A 22,140-nucleotide genomic window follows, 5' to 3' on the forward strand; every position below is an offset into this window, starting at 1 on the left:
ATAAATATTAATGGAGAACAATTTCAAAATTCTGTGTAGAAGTTTAGTGTACCAAAAGTAGCTCTACGATATAAAGCAAACCAAATCAAAATGTCGAAATATGAAGGAGAAGCAATTTTTGTTATTTTTGGATAAATTTGCATAATTACCATAATTAATTAATGGAGAACAATTTCAAAATTCTGTGTATAATTTTAGTGTTCCAAATTTAGCTCTACCAAATAAGCAAACCAAATCAAAATCGGTCAAGAAATGATGGGAGAAGCAATTTTTGTTATTTTTGGAATAAATTTGCATAAATTACCATAATAATTAATGGAGAACAATTTCAAAATTCTGTGTAGAAATTTAGTGTACCAAAGTTAGCTCTACCAGATAAAGCAAACCAAATCAAAATCGGTCGAGAAATGAAGGAGAAGAAGCATTTTTTGTGATTTCGAATCAATTTGCATAAATAGCATAGATAATGAATTTGACGATTCTGTGTCGAATTTTTAAATTCCCGTCCTAGCCCTATCATATGAAACAATCAGAATCAAAATCGGTTGAAAAATAACGAAGAAGAAGCATTTTGAAAACTGTAGACGGACGGACGAACGGACGACGGACGCCACGCCATGGCATAAGCTCATCGGGCCCTTTGGGCCGGATGAGCTAAAAAACAAGACTTTTAGAGTTATATATGACAATTAGAATTTTGACAATTCTATAGCGACAGAACATCACCATGTTTGAGTTTCTCTTGGACCCGAGAGAAAACACGCTGTAGGATATGGAGCAATGTAATGCACACACTAATGCATAACTGACATTTTGGAAATGAGGTTTTCTTGGGCATATCTACTACATGTATGTCATTAAGAGGTGGTCCAACTCAGGGAATATCCTTAAACATGACATTAATAATAACACTGCCCAATTATTATAAGGACCATTCTAATTAATGGTATAAACCTGTCGCTACGTACAGATGAAGATGAATTAGATGAAGGATAGCCTATGTCTAAGTATAAGATACAAATTAGAAAGAAATGGTACATACCGGTACCTGTCGCCATGGCATATCCAGCATCCCATAGTCGTACCTGATTTCTTCTCCAATTTTGATATTGGATAAAGTATACAAGCAGAGATGTATCATTCCTGAGAGAGAGAACTTCTTCATAATGGAGTTGGGTCTTTGTGGCAGTCGTTGATATATCGAGCAAGGCAGGAGTTAGGGCATGTGGCGTCGATCCTTTTGACCAAAACATAAGGAAGAAAGTAAATTTTGATAGATTTCTTAAAATTATTTAAAGGGGTATTCACAGATTCTAACATGCTCTTATTTAGAACATTAATCAGCAGGTAAACACAATGAAACCTTGTTTATACCAGTTGATTTCGATTTACATGTAGCATTTGTGAGTTAAGTAAACCCAAACTGTGTAAAAACACTGGACCACAGGTTATTATGTTTTACTACTCTTGAATACAAGAAAAACTCATACAAAGTGTTGTTCTGTCAACAAAAAAACAACAAAAATTTTACAAGTCGACCTTAGTATTTCTTGTTATTCAATGTTGTAGTGCACATTACAAAAGGTGTCATTGCTGGTCAATTTGGTCACGCTATCTTGGTTTTGAACCACTGACCGATCGCAAACAAAAACCTAGATGGTATACCATAATTCAAACAGTTGCTTGACCCGAAACTTGAACCATTAATTAACCAATGGTTAGTTATATGCACTATGCAGTGAATTTGTGATGTTCTTCATAATCAATAACAAATTGTGAGGATGTAGAATTCCATTTCACTGGTGATTTCTAACTGCTACTCCTTGCATTGAAAAATAACTTTCAATTATTCAAAAGTGGAGAGTCACACTCATTAAATTCATGTGTAATATATCCACATTTGCCTACACATTTTGATGCAAACCATTGATTGTTGATATTTGCCTAATTAGCTACACATTTTAATGCAAATCATTGATTGTTGAGATTGGCTTCTTGGCAGCTCCCAATGCTGAAATTGTGTTGAATCAACAACTGGCTATATAATAATAACAAGATTACTTTAAATTAGTTTAAAAACTTACAGCATATCTTTCCCATTATGTCTGTACTCAAACACATAGGTGTTATCAACATCATCTGTTTCAGCAGCTGTATCAGGTCTGTGTACCCCTCTATATTCCAATAAGAAATCGCCTTTGGAGAAATCTCTGGTTGCAAAGAGACCATAACCTGTGCAGAAGACAACACATGAAATCCTTATTTAATCCAAAGGTAGATTGGGGCAGAGCAGATATGAGTTATTCAGGTAATAACACTTCCTTATTTTGCCTGGGTGAAACCCGGCATAGATCTTATGCAGGGTGCAAAATAACCGAAGGCATCAAAGGCAATTGCCGTCGGTGCCACTACCAGTTGCCTTGATGCCCCAGAAGTTACCATATTGTTTTGCTATACTTTTAATATTTTTGCCTTCTAAATTGATGCGCCCTTTAATAACTGCCTTAAAATGGTGTGCCCTTCAGACTCCTTATTTTGCACCCTGATCTTATGCTATGAAGGGTGTTTAGTCTTCTCGATCTTCTCCTCCTTCTGAAGACTCTTTGTATAACCACCTCTAGCATAAAAATTGCAAAACTACAGAGCTCATACTGTAAAAGGATTTAATTTTGTGAGGGTATAAAATTCGCGAAATTAAATCCCTCGCAAAATTTACATTAAAACTAACAGTAAATTTTCTGTATTCGCAAATTTAAAACTCTCGCCAAATCCTGCTTTTTCTAAATTCGCGAAAAAAAAACAACCTATGAAATTAAATCCTTTTACAGTATTTGGCATACGCATAGCCCCTTGACCCCATGGGGCAAGGGGCACGGTCTACAGAGGGCAAAATGTCATCTATGCCGACCGCATTTTGGTATGCCAAGCTGGACACGTCAGCAACTTGCACACTCTAAGAGCACGGTTGGCATAGGACATTCTTCAAACACTTTGTCTAGCGGCTTAACATAAATGTATATAACTTGGATAAGAGTTTATAAACAAAATGTCATTAACCATTTTGTTCATTTAATTTTGGAGTTTAATTGAAGTGATTTCGGAGAGGACATTTTTTGACGGAATGCGTCACAAAATTTCAAATCAATGGAGCACATTACCAAATAACCAAATATATTCATGTTTTTTAGTTATTAACTACCGTGCTTCAGTTTCTATTATGGACTAGTAGGTGATACCTAAATGTTGATTTTGACAGAGTTTTATTCACACAAATATTAACATTCATGCACATACCAGTAGGTACATATTTGTGTTATTTATCAAAGATGTCAAACAGATCTTTGTACCTGTAGGTAGTGCTACTGGTGGCCTATAAGTTGGCATAATGGTAATACCATTTTTGAGGAAGTCCATATATTATTTTTATGGATCACATTGTGGACTTCAGCAACAGCGAAAAAAATACACGGGGGCTCGGGGTGAATTAGCCCCGAAAGATGTACCCTGATTGTAAAACAACCCTTAACGTATACATTAGGGGACAAACCTAAACATAGATGTAAGGAAGCAAACCAAAACATGGACGGTGGAAACAAACCAACACATCGATGAAAGGAAGCAAAACTTATACATGTGTCAGGAAACAAACCAAAACAATGTAAGAAAACAAACCAAAACTAAAACATCAATTTAAGGGAGCAAACCTTCACGTCTGTGTTGGGGGACAAACCAAAACATGGATGTAAGGAAACAAACCAAAACATTGATATAAGGAAACAAACCAAAACATGGATGTCAGTAAACAAACCAAAACATGGATGTCAGTAAACAAACCAAAACATGGATGTAAGGAAACAAACTATGGATATAAGGAAACAAACTATGGAAATAAGGAAACAAACCAAAACATGGATGTCAGTAAACAAACCAAAACATGGATGTCAGTAAACAAACTAAAACATGGATGTAAGGAAACAAACTATGGATATAAGGAAACAAACTATGGAAATAAGGAAACAAACCAAAACATGGATGTCAGTAAACAAACCAAAACATGGATGTCAGTAAACAAACTAAAACATGGATGTAAGGAAACAAACTATGGATATAAGGAAACAAACTATGGAAATAAGGAAACAAATTATGGATATAAGGAAACAAACCAAAACATGGATGTCAGTAAACAAACCAAAGCATTGATATAAGGAAACAAACCAAAACACAGATCTAAGTAAAGTTGGCCAAAAGTCCCCATTTGACCTACAAACTTCAGTTTACACAATGTACACATGAGGATGCGTCGATCCTGGTCATCTGACCATGGACCTATTACGGATGGACATTCATCGTTTTCTTAACAAATTCATTGTGATTGTCTACGTCAATGTCGTCTCAATAACATTCCGTAAATGTTTCTTCACTTTGATCTCATCATGGTCGCCGCCAAAAAGCCGGGACAGAATCAAGATCAGTAATAATACATTTCATATCACCAAAATCGTCTGCTTTTCAACTTTGCTGCTCCCCATTGGGGATGTTTTTATTGAAGACATACTCTTACAGAGCACACCATCCAAACAAAACCCAAGAGAGGGAAACTGCTCCTTTGTCAATGCCCGAAAATGCTTACGCAGTCGTTATTGTTAAAACAGCCGAATGTTCTCATTAAGATGCACATAATCAGAAGGCGGTGACTATCATTGGATCAAAGAAAGAATCACGTTGAATGTCCATCCGTAATAGGTCCATGATCTGACCCAAGCCAACTGTGGACCTGATTAAAATTGCCCATAAGTCAATAATTGATATGCAAAACATTACACATTGGCCTATCATGGCATATAAGTTTACCTGGAAACAGAGCAAACCTTGGCCTAAAGTCTCTATTTGACTTGCAAACTTTAGTTTACACAATTTACACATATGACTGCGTCTTTATCATCTGGTCCTAGCAAACTGAGGACCTGATCACAGTTGGCTCTTAAGTCCCCAGTTGATATGCAAAAATAAAAATATGGCCACAAAGCAGCAAAAAAATAGAAAAAAAAGTGGGCTAAAAATGCAATAAAAAAAGGAATTTCCACGAGCGCATAATAATAATAATATTAAGCTTTTATATAGCGCTTAAATACAAATGTCTCTAAGCGCTTTACAAATATACTATTAGCCCGGTCATAGGATTCAGTGCTTGCCCGCACACACTGTGCACGATCTCCACTCCCTGGGGAGCATTCCAGCCAGGCGTTACTTGATGCTCAAAAAACTGTTTGACAAACAATGACGGCCGCATCCTACTGCTGGGTACCCATTTAACACCTGGGTGGAGAGTAGCAAGTGCAGGTTAATATCTTGCCAAAGGATATTAGTGCATCTCCAGTCAAGCGCCTTAAACCACTCGACCACGACACTCCCGCATAACTTTTTTAGACTAAACCAAAAAACAAACAAAAATGCATAGCGCTTTGGGTTTTGAACCTGTGGAACTTGAGACGAACCTCTTTTTTTTTTGCCTAAAAAAACAACGCATCAATGAAGATTCAGAGAACTTCCAAAAAACACGAAGAAATTAGGAAACAAACCAAAATAACGAAGTTTTGGAACCAAACCAAAACATATATGAAGTTTTAGGAAATTAACAAACCAAAATATAGATGAAGATGAAAATGGCATTAAAGGGACAATGCCAGTGATAAAAAAATACCAATGTATTGGTTGATGTATTTCTTCTGAAACCCTGACTGATCCTGTGATATTTGACACCACTTCTTTGCCACTTGCTCTGGGGAAACCCGCCTTCTTGATCGTTCCTGTATAATACATGCAAGTCAATGATTTGATGAGGTATTGATTCAAGTCAAGATTAACTGCAACCAAGATAGAGATCTTCGATATGATCTACATGTACACCTACATGTACTTTCAACATGCAAAAGTTTCAGAAATTTCTCACAGATGTAATGCTGATATTGCCTGGACTTCATCTATTCTATGGACTATTGCCATACTGACCTGAGTAGACCCATGTTCAATTATAATCCCACCTTAGAAGCTCTTTGCTGGAAGACAATTCTAGTTACAAGCAGTTTTTGCTATTATTACTGTTTTGGTAGTTTCTCTTGTGATTATGCTTCAGTTCATTTGCAGATCTTTGTTAATCACACACCTCATTTGACACTTGAAAATATCTGGAATTCATTTACGTCAGAAAAGGCTGACATTTTGATGCTTGTGTTTTTTTTTGTTAGGATCAAAATGGGATTTTGATCCCACCCTCTAAATTCAAGTTCATTCCAGTGTAAATTTAGGTGGGACTATAATGGGGTTAGTACAGTATTTAGTAACATCCAAAGTGATGGGACAGCAGAACTCTAATGAAACTGAATCATATTTAATCAGCTTTTTGAAAGCAATTTCTCAGTAATACAGCAGGAGATCAAAATGGCAATGTTTCATCACCAGTCAGTATAAGTTTATCAAATAAACAGAAAGCTTAAGGTAACGGACTAAACTACCCAAAGCATATGGTCGTTCGTCAAAGCCTAACAGTACTTATAGTTTCAGTGAAACTTTCTGTGAAAGATTTAAAGGGCGGTGACAACAAATTTAAATATTACAGTTATACTTTTGCAAGTCATATGGTTCTTAAAATAATTAAAGTGAAGAGCATTAAAATGTTGGTCAGTCATGAAATGCTCTATACATTTCAATACCTATAATTAAAAATAATAAAGCAGATGTTTGAAGTGCATGTTATGCATTCTATACACCAACCCGTCGAGCGTTTACTGTATTTGGCCCTCTGTTGACGGAACCACAACTGAATCAGCACGGTACATTTTGATTCTGCAAATTAATACGTGATTGCACATTGCAATAGATCAATTGTGTTGTATTATGTATGCATCAATCCCATGAAAGGATATGAACCCCCTCTCTCGGGACACAGCAGTTTGACAGCGGGGACACCACAGTAATAATGGCTTGGCCGGATTGGTGTAAACAAAAGGAATACACACTTAGTTGTCATTAAACCTTCACACTAGACCATGCTTATCATATTTTGTTTGTGACTGAATGACCAATAGGGTAGAGCATTTCCTTAAAGAGAAGGTTGAGTTCTGGGAAGAGGTAAAATATAATTTGTGAGCGTTATCATTGTGGAAGAACATCAGATTAAACATGTTCCCTGAAAAGCATGGCTCTTCAAATGCCTTCATATTCTAAATATGACATAAAATACGTAAAAATCGGGGGGGTAGGTTTTTTTCGCCATGTGCTCGTGTAGTCCCATATACATCATTCTGTGTACAGTGATTGTAACTTTGCCAAGCTTTGGCCAAATGTCTCATCATTTTGATGATTCCAGAACCTTGCAATACACACGAATACTTATATACTAGATGATCAACCTTTTCTGATAGATTCCACACCGTTTCTTTCACAATGCAATCACATGACCAGAACTCAACTTTATCTTTAAGGGAGCATGTTATTCAAAAATATTTTCTAGAATAATAAATGTGACCCAACGCGGGTAAATGAGGCTGATGATGATGTGCGTTGACCAACTTCAGATTTTGTTAATACCTGTAATGCATTCTCCACAAGTCTAGGATCATTTTGATACCAAAATCATTAATTTATTACATTCCTTTCCAGAGTTATGATAAATTTCAGATTGCTTTTCTGGAATGCCTTGAATTGGAAATTCAAAGTTATGTGCTCTTGAGAGTTAAAGGGGCATTTGACAATATCTTCATATTTTTATCTTGGGTTTATCCACTGATTACACTCAAAATGTGATGAAATTCAAAAATCTATGAAGAAAAAAAAGCACAAACATGACAACCCCCCCTGGAAAATGAAGAAAATCCACATTTTGGTAAAAGCACACTGGGGATGAGGCTAATTGACATTTTCACGTCGTAGTCGCTTTAACACTTTTAAATACCTAAACGATCATTTTTAAAAGCGTACATCTTTTAATGGTCAAGGATTACAACAGATGGTGCAGAATTCAGCACCCTTGTAATTAATTGGTGTCGACTCCGATAAATAGAAAAATGAAAGAAAAGTTGTAATTCTCGGGAAAGGAATTGGAGATGCAAGTCAAATTTGGCATATATTCATTTCACATGATATAAACACATTAAATCAAAATAACATGTTGTTATAATTCAAAATGATTAAATTATGCCGACATCCACCTCATTTGACTGTGTCGAGTCACAAATGATTGACAAAATTATGCAGAAATCACTTTTGGCCTTTAATTTCAAAACAAGCAGTGTACAAAATCCCATTTATCATAAATGCTCCCTTAAGGAATGCATCTCAAGAGCATGTAGCCTCACCCCATGATTGTACATAGCAGACTTGAGTTATAGCATGTCCCTGCAAATTGTTTTTCAATTCATATGGTAATTATTTTCAAACAAATGTTCAATGAATACAAAAACAAACTTACCATGATTTCGAACAAGTTACAGGAAGTATCTGCAACAAGAAAATAGAAAATAAATATCACTGTGGATTCTGGGGTGATGAGAACCTCAGTTGGCTAGGACCAGATGTTGAGGAAGCATCGTGTACTAGAGCCATACGAAACACCCAGAAACCCCGAATGTCCCCGGACCGACCTGGACCAAAACCCAAGTCGGGTAAGGATTTTTAGTCAAATTTACAGTCCTGTCCGGGTCGGGGCAAACATTTTCGGGGCAGTCCATGGGCGGGTTGAATTTGCATTCGGGTAAATTTTGATTTTTAAACAAAATTAGTCCAAACTCAATATAACCACCCCAAAACTAAATAAAAACCATCAGCATTTCACAATGGATGTATTCCGTTGAAATTGTTGTAATTTATTTTTTTGTTGAATATGCTTATTTCAGAATAAAAACTGCCTATTACAGAATGTAAATTGTGATTTTACGCATAATTTTCAAAATAGACATACGTTTACGGGCCGTGACAAAAATCAGGGGTGTGATTGAGGGTTGGAAAAAAATCCAGGAAGATCCAAATATAGAGCGAAGCGAGCATCCTCACCGCCGGGGTCCAGGAAAGGGGTAACCCCACCCCTTTTATGGATTTTACTAGACATTTGGAGAGGCTTTAAACACTTTTAAGAGAAAGAAATTAAAAAATCAACACCAACAAAATCCACAAAAACAAAAATCAAATTTCAAAATCCAGAAAACCAGAGAAATCACACCCCTGCAAAAATGCCCGGTCCAGTCCGGTCTGGTCCAAGAAAAAAACTTTCTGGGTAGGGTGAAAAATTACGGGTCGGGGCTGATGAAACTGGGGTAGTGCCGGGTCGGGGTAGAAGAAAGTCTTGCCCCGCAGGGCACTAATGTGTACATTGTGTAAACTAAAGTTTACAGGTAAAATGGGAACTTTAGGCCAACTTTACTCAGCTCACCAGTTCATCAGGACCATGATGACTCGTCAAAGGACCACTAAGTAATATATTTGTATTTAATGTTTTGCTTAGCAACAGTAAAGTTGGTCAAAAGTCTCCATTTGACATGCAAACTTCAGTTTACACAATGTACACGTGAGGATGCTTCCTGGTCATCTGACCCAAGCCAACTGAGGACCTGATTAAAATTGCCCATAAGTCACCACTTGATATGCAAAACAGTATGATTTGCCAATCATGGCCTATATAATAATAACTCTACTGGGGAACCTAGCAAAGTTGGTTGGCCAAGTCCCCATTTGACCTGCAAACTTTAGTACACAATTAACACATGTTGATGCTTCCTCATCATCTGGTCCTAGCAAACTGAGGACCTCATCACAGTTGGCTAGTAAGGCCCAAGTTGATATGCAAAACATTATACCAGGGCTTTTCAACAACCGCGGGCTGCAATCGTGTGAACCAGGTTCAAGGGGAAATATCTTTGTGCAACTTATTTTCAAGCCAAATGTATTTTTTGCCATTTTCTGTCATAAAAAGGGGGCATGCATACGAGTAGTATTGCAAATACCAAAAATACATGGATGTCGATTTAATGAACATGAAATTTGCATATTATTGATTGATAGCTTTAAAACTATTTTGTCATGAAGGTCTCGCGGGCTGCACAAAATGGTCCCGAGGGCCGCAGGTTGAAAAGCCCTGCATTATACATAGCGGTCCTTTGACGAGTCATCATGCCCTGATCAACTGATGAGCCAAGTAAAGTTGGCCAAAAGTCCCCATTTGACCTACAAACTTCAGTTTACACAATTTACACGTGAGGATGCTTCCTGGTCATCTGACCCAAGCCAACTGTGGACCTGATTATAATTGCCCATAAGTCAATAATTGATATGCAAAACATTACACATTGGCCTATCATGGCATATAAGTTTACCTGGAAACAGAGCAAACATTGGCCTAAAGTATTTGACTTGCAAACTTTAGTTTACACAATTTACACATATGAACGTGTTCTTATCATCTGGTCCTAGCAAACTGAGGACCTGATCACAGTTGGCTCCTAAGTCCCAAGTTGATATGCAAAACATTACCGGTATACATAGCGGTGATCAACTGGTAAGCCTAATAAAGTTAGCCTAAAGTCTCCATTTGACTATAAACGTTACACAATGTTCACATAATGAAGCTTCCTAGTCATCTGACTGCCAGTGCATTGATGCTCAAGGTAGGATCTAGAAACACACCTTAAGGATCCCTAATACTGTGAAATAGGTGGCACTTTTGACACTTTAAATTTAAATTTAAATATAATATTTGGAAAACAGAAAATCTGTTTAATTCTCATTTAACAACAAATCATAATGGTGTGATTTTCTACAGGACCTGGAATTAGCCCCACTCAAAAAAGCAACTCAAAGATAGCTGACAAGACACTCACTATTGCATGATTACTTTCTATTCTGATACATGATCAATAAAGCTGCACTTGGGAAGTTGGGTCTCTTTGCACTCATTTCAGATAATGTCCTTCAAGATCAGCTCTGAAGGTCAGGGAAAGTTCATTCCTTATGACCTGATATTAGCCACACTCAAAAGGCAACTGAAATTTTAAGATAGAAGATGACAACAAGATACTTAATACTATCACATAATTACATGTACATGTATATGCTTATGATTAATTGACTAATTAGTAAATTTTACCATGGGCTTTAATTGGCAGATTTTCTTTTCTAATCAATACACACATCCACTGCCACGTGTAAGGAATTCTGTGCAAAAGTAACCATAGCTGATGGAGCCACCTTAAAATGTAATAAACACATATTTTCATTCCACTGCCTATGTTTAGCCCCACTCAAAATACAAAGCAACTCAAATTCAAAGATCGAAGATGACAACAAGACACTCACTATTTTATGATTACTTTCTATTCTGATACATGATCTATAAAGTTGCGCTTGGTCTCTAGCTTGCCACAATCTTCGCACTCATTTCTAATATGCCCCTTCAAGATCAGCTCTGAAGGTCAGGGAAAGTTCATTCCGCATGACCTGATAGTAGCCACACTCAAAAGGCAACTGAAATTTTAAGATAGAAGATGACAACAAGATACTTAATATCACATAATTATATTCTATCTATTACTTGTATGTGATCAATAAAGCATTTGTAAGCGTCTCACTCCAGTTTTCGCACTTATTTAATTGCAATTTCAAAATCAGCTTTGATGCATTTGTAGGAACGTCAAAACATATATATGCAGCTTAAAAATTAGTTTTAAAAAAATGGAGTATGGTACACATACTTTTTCAGTGATTTGATAAAACCTAATGATTATTTGACAAATTAGTAAATATTATCATGAGCTTTAATTGGCAGATTTTCTTTTCTTATCAACACACATCCACTGCCACGTGTTAGGAATTCGGTGCAAAAGTAACCATAGCTGATGGAGCCACCTTAAAATGTAATAAACACATATTTTCATTCCACTGCCTATGTTTAGCCCCACTCAAAATACAAAGCAACTCAAATTCAAAGATCGAAGATGACAACAAGACACTCACTATTTTATGATTACTTTCTATTCTGATACATGATCTATAAAGTTGCGCTTGGTCTCTAGCTTGCCACAATCTTCGCACTCATTTCTAATATGCCCCTTCAAGATCAGCTCTGAAGGTCAGGGAAAGTTCATTCCGCATGACCTGATAGTAGCCACACTCAAAAGGCAACTGAAATTTTAAGATAAAAGATGACAACAAGATACTTAATATCACATAATTATATTCTATCTATTACTTGTATGTGATCAATAAAGCATTTTAAGCGTCTCACTCCAGTTTTCGCACTTATTTAATTGCAATTTCAAAATCAGCTTTGATGCATTTGTAGGAACGTCAAAACATATATATGCAGCTTAAAAATTAGTTTAAAAAAAATGGAGTATGGTACACATACTTTTTCAGTGATTTGATAAAACCTAATGATTATTTGACAAATAAGTAAATATTATCATGAGCTTTAATTGGCAGATTTTCTTTTCTTATCAATACACACATCCACTGCCACGTGTTAGGAATTCTGTGCAAAAGTAACCATAGCTTATGGAGCTGCCTTAAAATGAAATAAACACATATTTTCATTCCACTGCCTATGTTTAGCCCCACTCAAAATACAAAGCAACTCAAATTCAAAGATCGAAGATGACAACAAGACACTCACTATTTTATGATTACTTTCTATTCTGATACATGATCTATAAAGTTGCGCTTGGTCTCTAGCTTGCCACAATCTTCGCACTCATTTCTAATATGCCCCTTCAAGATCAGCTCTGAAGGTCAGGGAAAGTTCATTCCGCATGACCTGATAGTAGCCACACTCAAAAGGCAACTGAAATTTTAAGATAGAAGATGACAACAAGATACTAGAACACATAATTATGTTCTATCTACATGTATTACACATGATCACTAAAGCATTTGTAAGCGTCTCTCCTCAGTCTTCGCACTCATTTAGTTGCAATTTCAAGATCGGCTTAAAAGCAGCCTCAGATACATTTGTAGGAACGTCAAAACATGCAGCTTATAAATATTAATATAAATTATACTTTTTCATTGACTTGATAAAACCTGATAATATTACTAATTAGTATTACCATGGGGCTTTAATTGGCAGATTTTCTTCTTTGCCACTTGTAAGGATATATTATGTGCAACTAACCATAGCTTATGGAGCTGCCTTAAAATGAAATAAACACATATTTTCATTCCACTGCCTATGTTTAGCCCCACTCAAAATACAAAGCAACTCAAATTCAACGATCGAAGATGACAACAAGACACTCACTATTTTATGATTACTTTCTATTCTGATACATGATCTATAAAGTTGCGCTTGGTCTCTAGCTTGCCACAATCTTCGCACTCATTTCTAATATGCCCCTTCAAGATCAGCTCTGAAGGTCAGGGAAAGTTCATTCCGCATGACCTGATAGTAGCCACACTCAAAAGGCAACTGAAATTTTAAGATAGAAGATGACAACAAGATACTTAATATCACATAATTATATTCTATCTATTACTTGTATGTGATCAATAAAGCATTTGTAAGCGTCTCACTCCAGTTTTCGCACTTATTTAATTGCAATTTCAAAATCAGCTTTGATGCATTTGTAGGAACGTCAAAACATATATATGCAGCTTAAAAATTAGTTTTAAAAAAATGGAGTATGGTACACATACTTTTTCAGTGATTTGATAAAACCTAATGATTATTTGACAAATTAGTAAATATTATCATGAGCTTTAATTGGCAGATTTTCTTTTCTTATCAACACACATCCACTGCCACGTGTTAGGAATTCTGTGCAAAAGTAACCATAGCTGATGGAGCCACCTTAAAATGTAATAAACACATATTTTCATTCCACTGCCTATGTTTAGCCCCACTCAAAATACAAAGCAACTCAAATTCAAAGATCGAAGATGACAACAAGACACTCACTATTTTATGATTACTTTCTATTCTGATACATGATCTATAAAGTTGCGCTTGGTCTCTAGCTTGCCACAATCTTCGCACTCATTTCTAATATGCCCCTTCAAGATCAGCTCTGAAGGTCAGGGAAAGTTCATTCCGCATGACCTGATAGTAGCCACACTCAAAAGGCAACTGAAATTTTAAGATAGAAGATGACAACAAGATACTTAATATCACATAATTATATTCTATCTATTACTTGTATGTGATCAATAAAGCATTTGTAAGCGTCTCACTCCAGTTTTCGCACTTATTTAATTGCAATTTCAAAATCAGCTTTGATGCATTTGTAGGAACGTCAAAACATATATATGCAGCTTAAAAATTAGTTTAAAAAAATGGAGTATGGTACACATACTTTTTCAGTGATTTGATAAAACCTAATGATTATTTGACAAATTAGTAAATATTATCATGAGCTTTAATTGGCAGATTTTCTTTTCTTATCAACACACATCCACTGCCACGTGTTAGGAATTCTGTGCAAAAGTAACCATAGCTGATGGAGCCACCTTAAAATGTAATAAACACATATTTTCATTCCACTGCCTATGTTTAGCCCCACTCAAAATACAAAGCAACTCAAATTCAAAGATCGAAGATGACAACAAGACACTAACTATTTTATGATTACTTTCTATTCTGATACATGATCTATAAAGTTGCGCTTGGTCTCTAGCTTGCCACAATCTTCGCACTCATTTCTAATATGCCCCTTCAAGATCAGCTCTGAAGGTCAGGGAAAGTTCATTCCGCATGACCTGATAGTAGCCACACTCAAAAGGCAACTGAAATTTTAAGATAGAAGATGACAACAAGATACTAGCTATGTTCTATCTACATGTATTACACATGATCACTAAAGCATTTGTAAGCGTCTCTCCTCAGTCTTCGCACTCATTTAGTTGCAATTTCAAGATCGGCTTAAAAGCAGCCTCAGATACATTTGTAGGAACGTCAAAACATGCAGCTTAAATATTAATAGAAATTATACTTGTTCATTGACTTGATAAAACCTGATAATATTACTAATTAGTATTACCATGGGGCTTTAATTGGCAGATTTTCTTCTTTGCCACTTGTAAGGATATATGTGCAACTAACCATAGCTTATGGAGCTGCCTTAAAATGAAATAAACACATATTTTCATTCCACTGCCTATGTTTAGCCCCACTCAAAACACAAAGCAACTCAAATTCGCTGGCTTTGGGGATTTTCACCAAACTCTTTTATGAAATGTGCACAAGATCATGTGACCTCAAACACTCTGTCTGTCGCGGTGGAGAAAGAAAAAGTTCAACATTTTGAATTTTCTCGCTTTCCGCAGCGTCTGTGTCGCTGGCATTTTTTTCGGAGACGCTGAAGTCACCAAAGCCTTCGTGAAAGCCTCAGCGGCGTCTCCCACTGGCGTAAAAAACGCCTGAGTATAATCCTGGCTTAACAAAGCTCAGTGTACTTCAGTATCTTGCCAGTCTTATCACATTTTAGATACCACTAGTGAAGACCAGGAAATGTTTGTACCGCATGATATTATCCCCACTCAAAAAGTAGAAAAAATGTGGAAGATGACAACAAGATATTAATAAATGATCACTTATTTGTTAAGTGTCATATTCCTCAGTCTTCGTGCTAATACAGTATGGATGATCAGCTGACAGGCGACACATTTTTAAGCAATATTTATAGCATTTGAGAATTTGTCCACTAAATGTGAATGGTCAGTAAATTCCAAAATACACACCTTAAATTATTGTTGTTCATCTTTTCATATCGACTCCCATCTGATTAAGCATCTGACCTCTTTTTCCATATTCTATCACGTTTAATCTTCTCTTGACAAGAGTCAATTGTTTATACAGCAATCTGTGTTCATTCCACTTTGTCATCAAAATGTCATTTGATACTTTTTTAGGGATTTCACCTCGCAAAATTGCAGCTGTTGTTGAAGAGGCTTTACTGGTGCAAATTGATTTTGCAGTATTCACACAAATCTGTCCACGAGTTGATGGAAGTGATGCTGATGTCCATGTAGGAAATAGAGACGACGATGATGATGAGAGGGTATGGCTGTGACTGTTAGAATGGCTGTTATCTTCAGTAACAATATGGCTTCTTGTTGCCGGGCTATCAACTTGAATGTGACTTGTGTGATTATCTTCCTGAGCTAATTTCACTTCTCTGATTTTTACCTTTCTTCTCTTTAGGTATGCTCTTCTGTTCTCTTTGCTGTGCCTACCCATTAGGCCTATTTACCATTCAGTATCCTATAAACATGCTCAGGGGTGTACCAGGCCTGTCCGCTCTAAGGGGCAAATTTCCCGATCTCTGGCAAACTTTCCCAGTCAGGGGGGGGGGGGGGGGTCAAAAGGCTAATTATTCCCTGTCAGAGTGCTATCAAATCCTGAAATAGACAAGATATAATAAATTGTTGAAAATTTAGTGAGCATTTGGTAACACAGGGGAAATCGAACAGTGATTTTTTTTACAGGCCTTCATTTCTAAAAAAATCAGGAGCTCTGTTGATCTCTCTCCTTAGTTTACTAAGGTGCTGAACAAGGAGCTCTATCTTTGCACATCTGTATTTCAAGTAGTACTAAAGAGCTCAGTATGTAAATCGAGGTCCTGAAATGTTGTTAAGGAGAGCTAGAGCTCTGGTGCTCAAAATATTGAGATCCTCAAATGTGAAGGTCAGGGTAAACCATTTTAAACCAACAACAAGTTCTATTCTGAATTTGAACTTGGCAAATTTTTCCAAAAAAAATTTGAAGGTGAAATTAAAAATGTCATGGCCGAGGAAAAATAAAGGGTGCTACTGAAGGGTTCACACAACAATTATGCTCTCCATAGACGTGTTACCTATTAAACGTGTTATAAGGGGTTGACATTTCTGACTGAGCATAAGTCAAGTTACATTTACATGTACCTCTCGTGTTGAGAACTGAATTTGACATTCTTAAATGATCGAGAGACATTTTTACACAATATATCTGAATACGACATGACATTTGCACTGTCCAGGCCGACGCTTACCCGTGCCCGGGAGCTAGCGCTAGCATGGTATCGTGGGTAAAAATGTTTCCAGCTCAATCACTGTCAACTCACCACTCAGAAACTGGGACCAAATGTCCGGATTTCTGTTTGGACTCGGAGGTCAAGTCATCTTTGGTTTTAAAAACAGCATTGTTTACAATTATTATTATTGAATCAGCGCCTTCAACTGGAACTCAAGGTAAAATAAGTTGAGTTTTCGGTATACTTCTAGTCTTCTACCATAGTATGGTGGTAATTTTTTTTTTTAAATAATTTTTATTATAAAAGAAAACACGGCGTCCGACTATTTGACTGTAAGCCTGGAAGTGTACTCGAGTACCTCATTACACGGTTATTCACAGCCTTACAGTACACGCGAGGTTTCTTTAGATTGGTGCCGCCTCTGTGCAACGAGCTGCTTGCGGCGAGTTCACAGGGCGCACCATCTGGAAAAACCGAGCGTACACTGCATTTACATTACGCACAACAGGGTCAAGTGCGTTATTTGTTTTATAAAATACCGACACATGAAAATCAAAACAAACAAAAGTTTAGAGTCTACGAGAGTTATATCTAGAGTATATTATGTTCATGTTGGTTCTAGAAAATGGAAAGATAAGACCCTGCGGCCTTGCAGGCTTACCAAAAAGTCCACGGGATTCCACTTGCCTTGACTCGAGTAAAAATAAAATCCATACATCAGACAGCTGAAATTCATGGCTTCATTATAGAATCCATAAGTCAAAACAGCTAGGCCTAACTCCAAGGCAAAAGTTAACAAAAAATTGTTTTCTAATAATACTCCGCTCCCCGCTTTAGATCTATATCTAGCTAGATACGCGTACGCTGCGCTAGATATCGATTTCTTAGCGTGCAATATGACTTTTATATAATTGCTAGGGTCTAATTATTAAGTTGGATTAAGCCTCACACTTTGAGTTTGATTTAGCACAGAATATCACGGACCTCCTCGATCGCTGCGATAATTTAATAGCGCCGCCAAGCAGTATATTCTACTAGAATCTAGGTCTAGGCCTACGCCTTTTTTTTCAACGAGGACGTCCGCATTTGGGAGGTGCATTCCACGGTTTGAAGGTGTGTAGATCTAGTTCTAGATCTAGACTAGATCTAGATCTAGAATCTATATCTAATGAACGTCCACGTTTGCCTGTAAACACAAACGCTGATTATATTTATTACCTAGGGTCTACATCTAGATCTAGATCATAGATGTCTAGACTCTACTATCTCTAGACTAGTCTAGTTCTAGATCTAGTCTAAACTCTAGAGCTAGGGAGTAGATCTAGAGTCTAGGCCCTTTTTGGAAGTTAAATTAAACTTGTTTCGGAATTAGCCTAGATCTAGACCTAGATTTAGATCTAGCTCCGTTGAAAGTTAGGCCTACTGATCGTCATGACCATCATGCTACACCATAATTAAAGAACTCACCCTAGAACAAGTTGTAACCCCGTTGTCCAGTAATGTCTACTGCACTACATAAAAACCCGTTTTCCATCACAACCATGTGCAAAAGAATGTAACTCTCATGATCAAAAACAAACAACCACAACAGATCTTCCAATTCCATGCAACAGTATACAATACGGGAGCTGTCGCATACATTTAGGATGAAAAGAGCCTCTTCAATTCCGGAAAAAATGAATACTCCATGCAAATGGGACGTCATTTTCTTTGTCCATACTCATGATCTAGATGATAGATCTAGTCATGCATAGGCCTAATCGGTCCTGGTTTAAAATGCATGGATGCTACGTAGGAGTACCACGTTGCCGTTGGGCCGTTATAGAGGTCTATAGACTAGTCTAATTATTTGTTTTTAGTAAATAAGCCTATGGCCTGCCGTCAACCCTGGGTTGTGATCTCGTCCAAGTTAATGTAATTAAAACAAGTACATGCATAAAATACTTACTCACCTCTCTCTGTTGTTGTCAGTTGTTCAGTGCAGCTAGCTTTTCCAATCGTGATCTGCATGTATGCGCGTGGACGTGGCCACGTCCACGCGCATACTGCACGGCCACTGTACTAGCTACCGAAATTGCCGCGAAAAACCTGGGGCGCGCGAAAGATGCCCGACCGCGGACTGGCCTCGAAGAACCACTAGAGGGCTTTAGGGTCTCCTCTATCGTGTCAGGCGGTGAAATATGACACACGGCAGATCCTTTACACACTTTATGTATGATTTAGCACAGGATACCGCGGACTTCCTTGGATCGATGCGATAATTTAATTCGGACACACCAAACACTATCTAATCCCTTTGCTTCAGTTTTTTTTCACCGAGGACGTCCGCATTTGGCGAGTGTCCACGGTTTGAAGGTGTGTATTATAATGAACGTCCACGTTTGCCTGGAAACACAAACGCACGCACAAACACACACACACAAGAAGGGTGCAGGCTTGTGTTCGTGTCAATGTGTATGTGAAGAATGCATTACTATTCTTTCTGGGCAGAACACATGGGCAAAACGCTGCCATGACTGCCATTTCCGTAGATCATTTCCGCTGCATCCGAAACCAGAGTGTGTTTGTTGAATTAGTAAATATGAATATAAAAAAGAACAGTTGAAAGAGAGAGATAGAAATTAATGAGCAGGGGCGGCGATTTATTTTCATGACTGGGGGGGGGCGACATGCGAGGGACGAGGGAGCACTGGCGTAATGAGCAAAAACGTTTGGGGGGTGGGCTAAAGTATTAACGATCAGGTAGAGCAAAGCAAAGTCAAGTGGAGCGTAAATTGGCGTGGGGTCCATGGGCCAAGCCCCGGCGGTGTCAAGGGGCGGAGCCTCATGAAGCTCAGGGGTTTTAGGCGTTCATCAAGGTCAGATGACAATCCTGGGGGCGGAGTACCCTGGAACGTTAGGGGTTTTAGGCATTTAATTACGGTCAGACGAGCATATTTTGATACCTTATTTGTGACACTGGCATGCAGGTCACTTATTAGAGTAGGGTCCAGGGGGCGGAGCCCCCAGAAGCTCAGGGGTTTTAGGCATTAAATTACGATCAGGTGAGTATCCAGGGGCCGCCTTATGGCCCTCGGTGGGGTCAAGGGGGCAGAGCCCCGGAAGCCCAGGGAAGCTCAGCCATTTCAACAACATTTGTAAATCACTGGTATCGAAGGGAGCAAAGTGAATGAGAGGGGGTCAAAGTGACTCAAGAGACTGCCCCCTCACATGATTTTGAAGTTTTGTTGCAATATACAATTACATTTCTTAGCAAAACTATAGTATAAAAACAAGCAATATACTTTTTTCACACTTCAATTTTTTCGTTATTTACTTGTGAATTTTGAAGGATATTATGCGAGGGAGCGTAGCTACCGAGAGAGAAGATTCTTGCATGTTTATTTGTCTAAACACTGCACTCTTGGGGCCTCCAGAGCCTAAAAGTGTGTTGCAGTCTTTAGTCAGTATTTGCTTTACATATTTTTTGGTGCACTTTTTCAAATTTTGAGGGGGGGGGGACGATCCCCCCCCCCCCCCCACCCTAAAAAAATTGAGGGGGGGGGGGGGACTTGTGTTAGGTGTTAGAGGGTGAGAGCGAGGGAGTGATTAAGTTATAAAGTGTTTGAGTGAATGTGAGTGATAAAGAGAGAGAGAGAGAGAGAGAGAAGGTTCGGGAGACAGACAGAGAAAAATAGAATGACAGATTTGATGGTTGAAGGAAGGAGTGAGAGAACGATTTATTGTAATTGTGTACCAGTTATTTTGTGCGCCAATAGCGAAAGAAATTGAAATATGTAATGTCTCGAAAACTAATTATATGAGTGTCAATATCAATATTTTATTATTACCTGACTACACTATACAAGAAATCAATTATGCGTGAACCATTTGAAGTGCTATTATGTTCACAGGACATTTCTGCTTTTCGTATTCTTCCACACAATAGCCAAGTAATACAATTATTTATAGCTTCTCGTCTCGTAAGCACTGTATTTGCTCCCGTCCTTTGTGTGTGTTGTTTGTTGATATCTTTTAGTCAAATATAAACAATAAAAACCTATAATATATTAGATAAAGATCTAAAAATACATTTGAAAGAAAAAAGCATATAGTCAGAACTCTAATTGTGAACAAAAATATAAAAGTTCATTTTATGTTTCAAACTACCATTTTAAAGTAAATTTAACAGGGAACTTTTATTTAAATTAAACAAACATTATTGTAGTTTATAAAAAATGTCATGAGTGGTCATTCCCATCAGTGTCAAATGGTGCAGCGTGCAGTAGATTGCTTGAAATAACCCGCGGTTCCCAAGCTTTATTTGTATTCTTATGTTTTGATTTTTTTTTTTTTGGATTTTTTTTGTTGGAGTTGATTTTGGTCTTGAGTGTCGTTATTTAAACCAGAAAATGATAGAAAACTAGGTATGTGAACTTAATTTATCCGAGTTTCCTACATAAGTAGTTTGACAAGTGGTAAAATGTCACCAATTTTAGTGCAGCGCGTTGCCGACGACTCGCCAGCTGAATAAGCTGTATGTTGTGCGCAAGAGTGCAATACGGCCAGAACTTTGGAGAAGAACCCTACCATACAATAAACGGCCACCACCCCTCCAAGCTTAGCTGTTTGTTGCAGGGTTGCTTGGATACTATAGTTGCCGGAAGTGGGGTGGGCAGGGGGGGGGAACCCCCTTCCTCCCCCCCCCCCCCAAAAAAAGGGAAAAGTTAACAGGAATTAAATTTCCTAAACATTCCGCATGCCATCTAAATTTATCAATGGAAGTTTTTATAATAGCGATATCGTGTAAATATTGTGAGAGGATGGGAAAGCGTGTGTGTGTTTTGTTATAGGGGTAACCGTGAGAAGACATGAGCCCCTGAGCGCTGTTGTACTGATGGGGGAGGGGGTATTTCTTATTCGATACCAGTGATTTACAAATGTTGCTGAAATGAAGATTTTCCGGTATTTTTTCTCAATTTATGTTTAAGTCATACCTTTGTATGCGTTTGTAGGAAAAATAGAATTCCTAAGTTTAAATTCGGGCGAAAAATATGCTTATGTAGAGGCCTTCATGTCAGGGCTTGAAGAACGGCTGGACTCGGGGGCTCGAACACCTCGTCTTTGCCTTCGGTCGTGTTTGCAAAAGAACTCTATATACAAGTTACAAATG

General features: G+C 37.6%; 1 protein-coding gene across 1 annotated transcript; it reads right to left on the minus strand.

Annotated features, from left to right (window-relative positions):
• Positions 1 to 1,161: 1,161 nt before the first annotated feature.
• Positions 1,162 to 19,392, minus strand: LOC105441195. The gene is made up of 5 exons (XM_030976642.1): positions 18,941 to 19,392; positions 8,468 to 8,496; positions 5,702 to 5,807; positions 2,085 to 2,232; positions 1,162 to 1,237 (listed from the first exon to the last, which is right to left on the minus strand). The coding sequence occupies exons 1-5, from the start codon at positions 18,996 to 18,998 to the stop codon at positions 1,162 to 1,164; spliced, it is 417 nt and encodes a 138-aa protein (XP_030832502.1). The 5' UTR covers positions 18,999 to 19,392.
• Between the last annotated feature and the right edge of the window lie 2,748 nt (positions 19,393 to 22,140).

This window comes from Strongylocentrotus purpuratus, unplaced genomic scaffold (genome assembly GCF_000002235.5).
Source record: "Strongylocentrotus purpuratus isolate Spur 01 unplaced genomic scaffold, Spur_5.0 spur5_contig_871, whole genome shotgun sequence".
NCBI classification, from domain to species: Eukaryota; Metazoa; Echinodermata; class Echinoidea; order Camarodonta; family Strongylocentrotidae; genus Strongylocentrotus; species Strongylocentrotus purpuratus.

What these genes read in the sequence shown, in the direction of transcription:
- LOC105441195 (XM_030976642.1), bottom strand. Translation starts at nt 18,998, where the DNA reads ATGCAGATCACGATTGGAAAAGCTAGCTGCACTGAACAACTGACAACA. An exon ending in ACTGACAACAACAGAGAGAG is followed by an intron (nt 8,497 to 18,940) that starts GTGAGTAAGTAT and finishes TTCTTGTTGCAG; the next exon opens with ATACTTCCTGTAACTTGTTC. An exon ending in CATAATGGGAAAGATATGCT is followed by an intron (nt 1,238 to 2,084) that starts GTAAGTTTTTAA and finishes TTTGGTCAAAAG; the next exon opens with GATCGACGCCACATGCCCTA.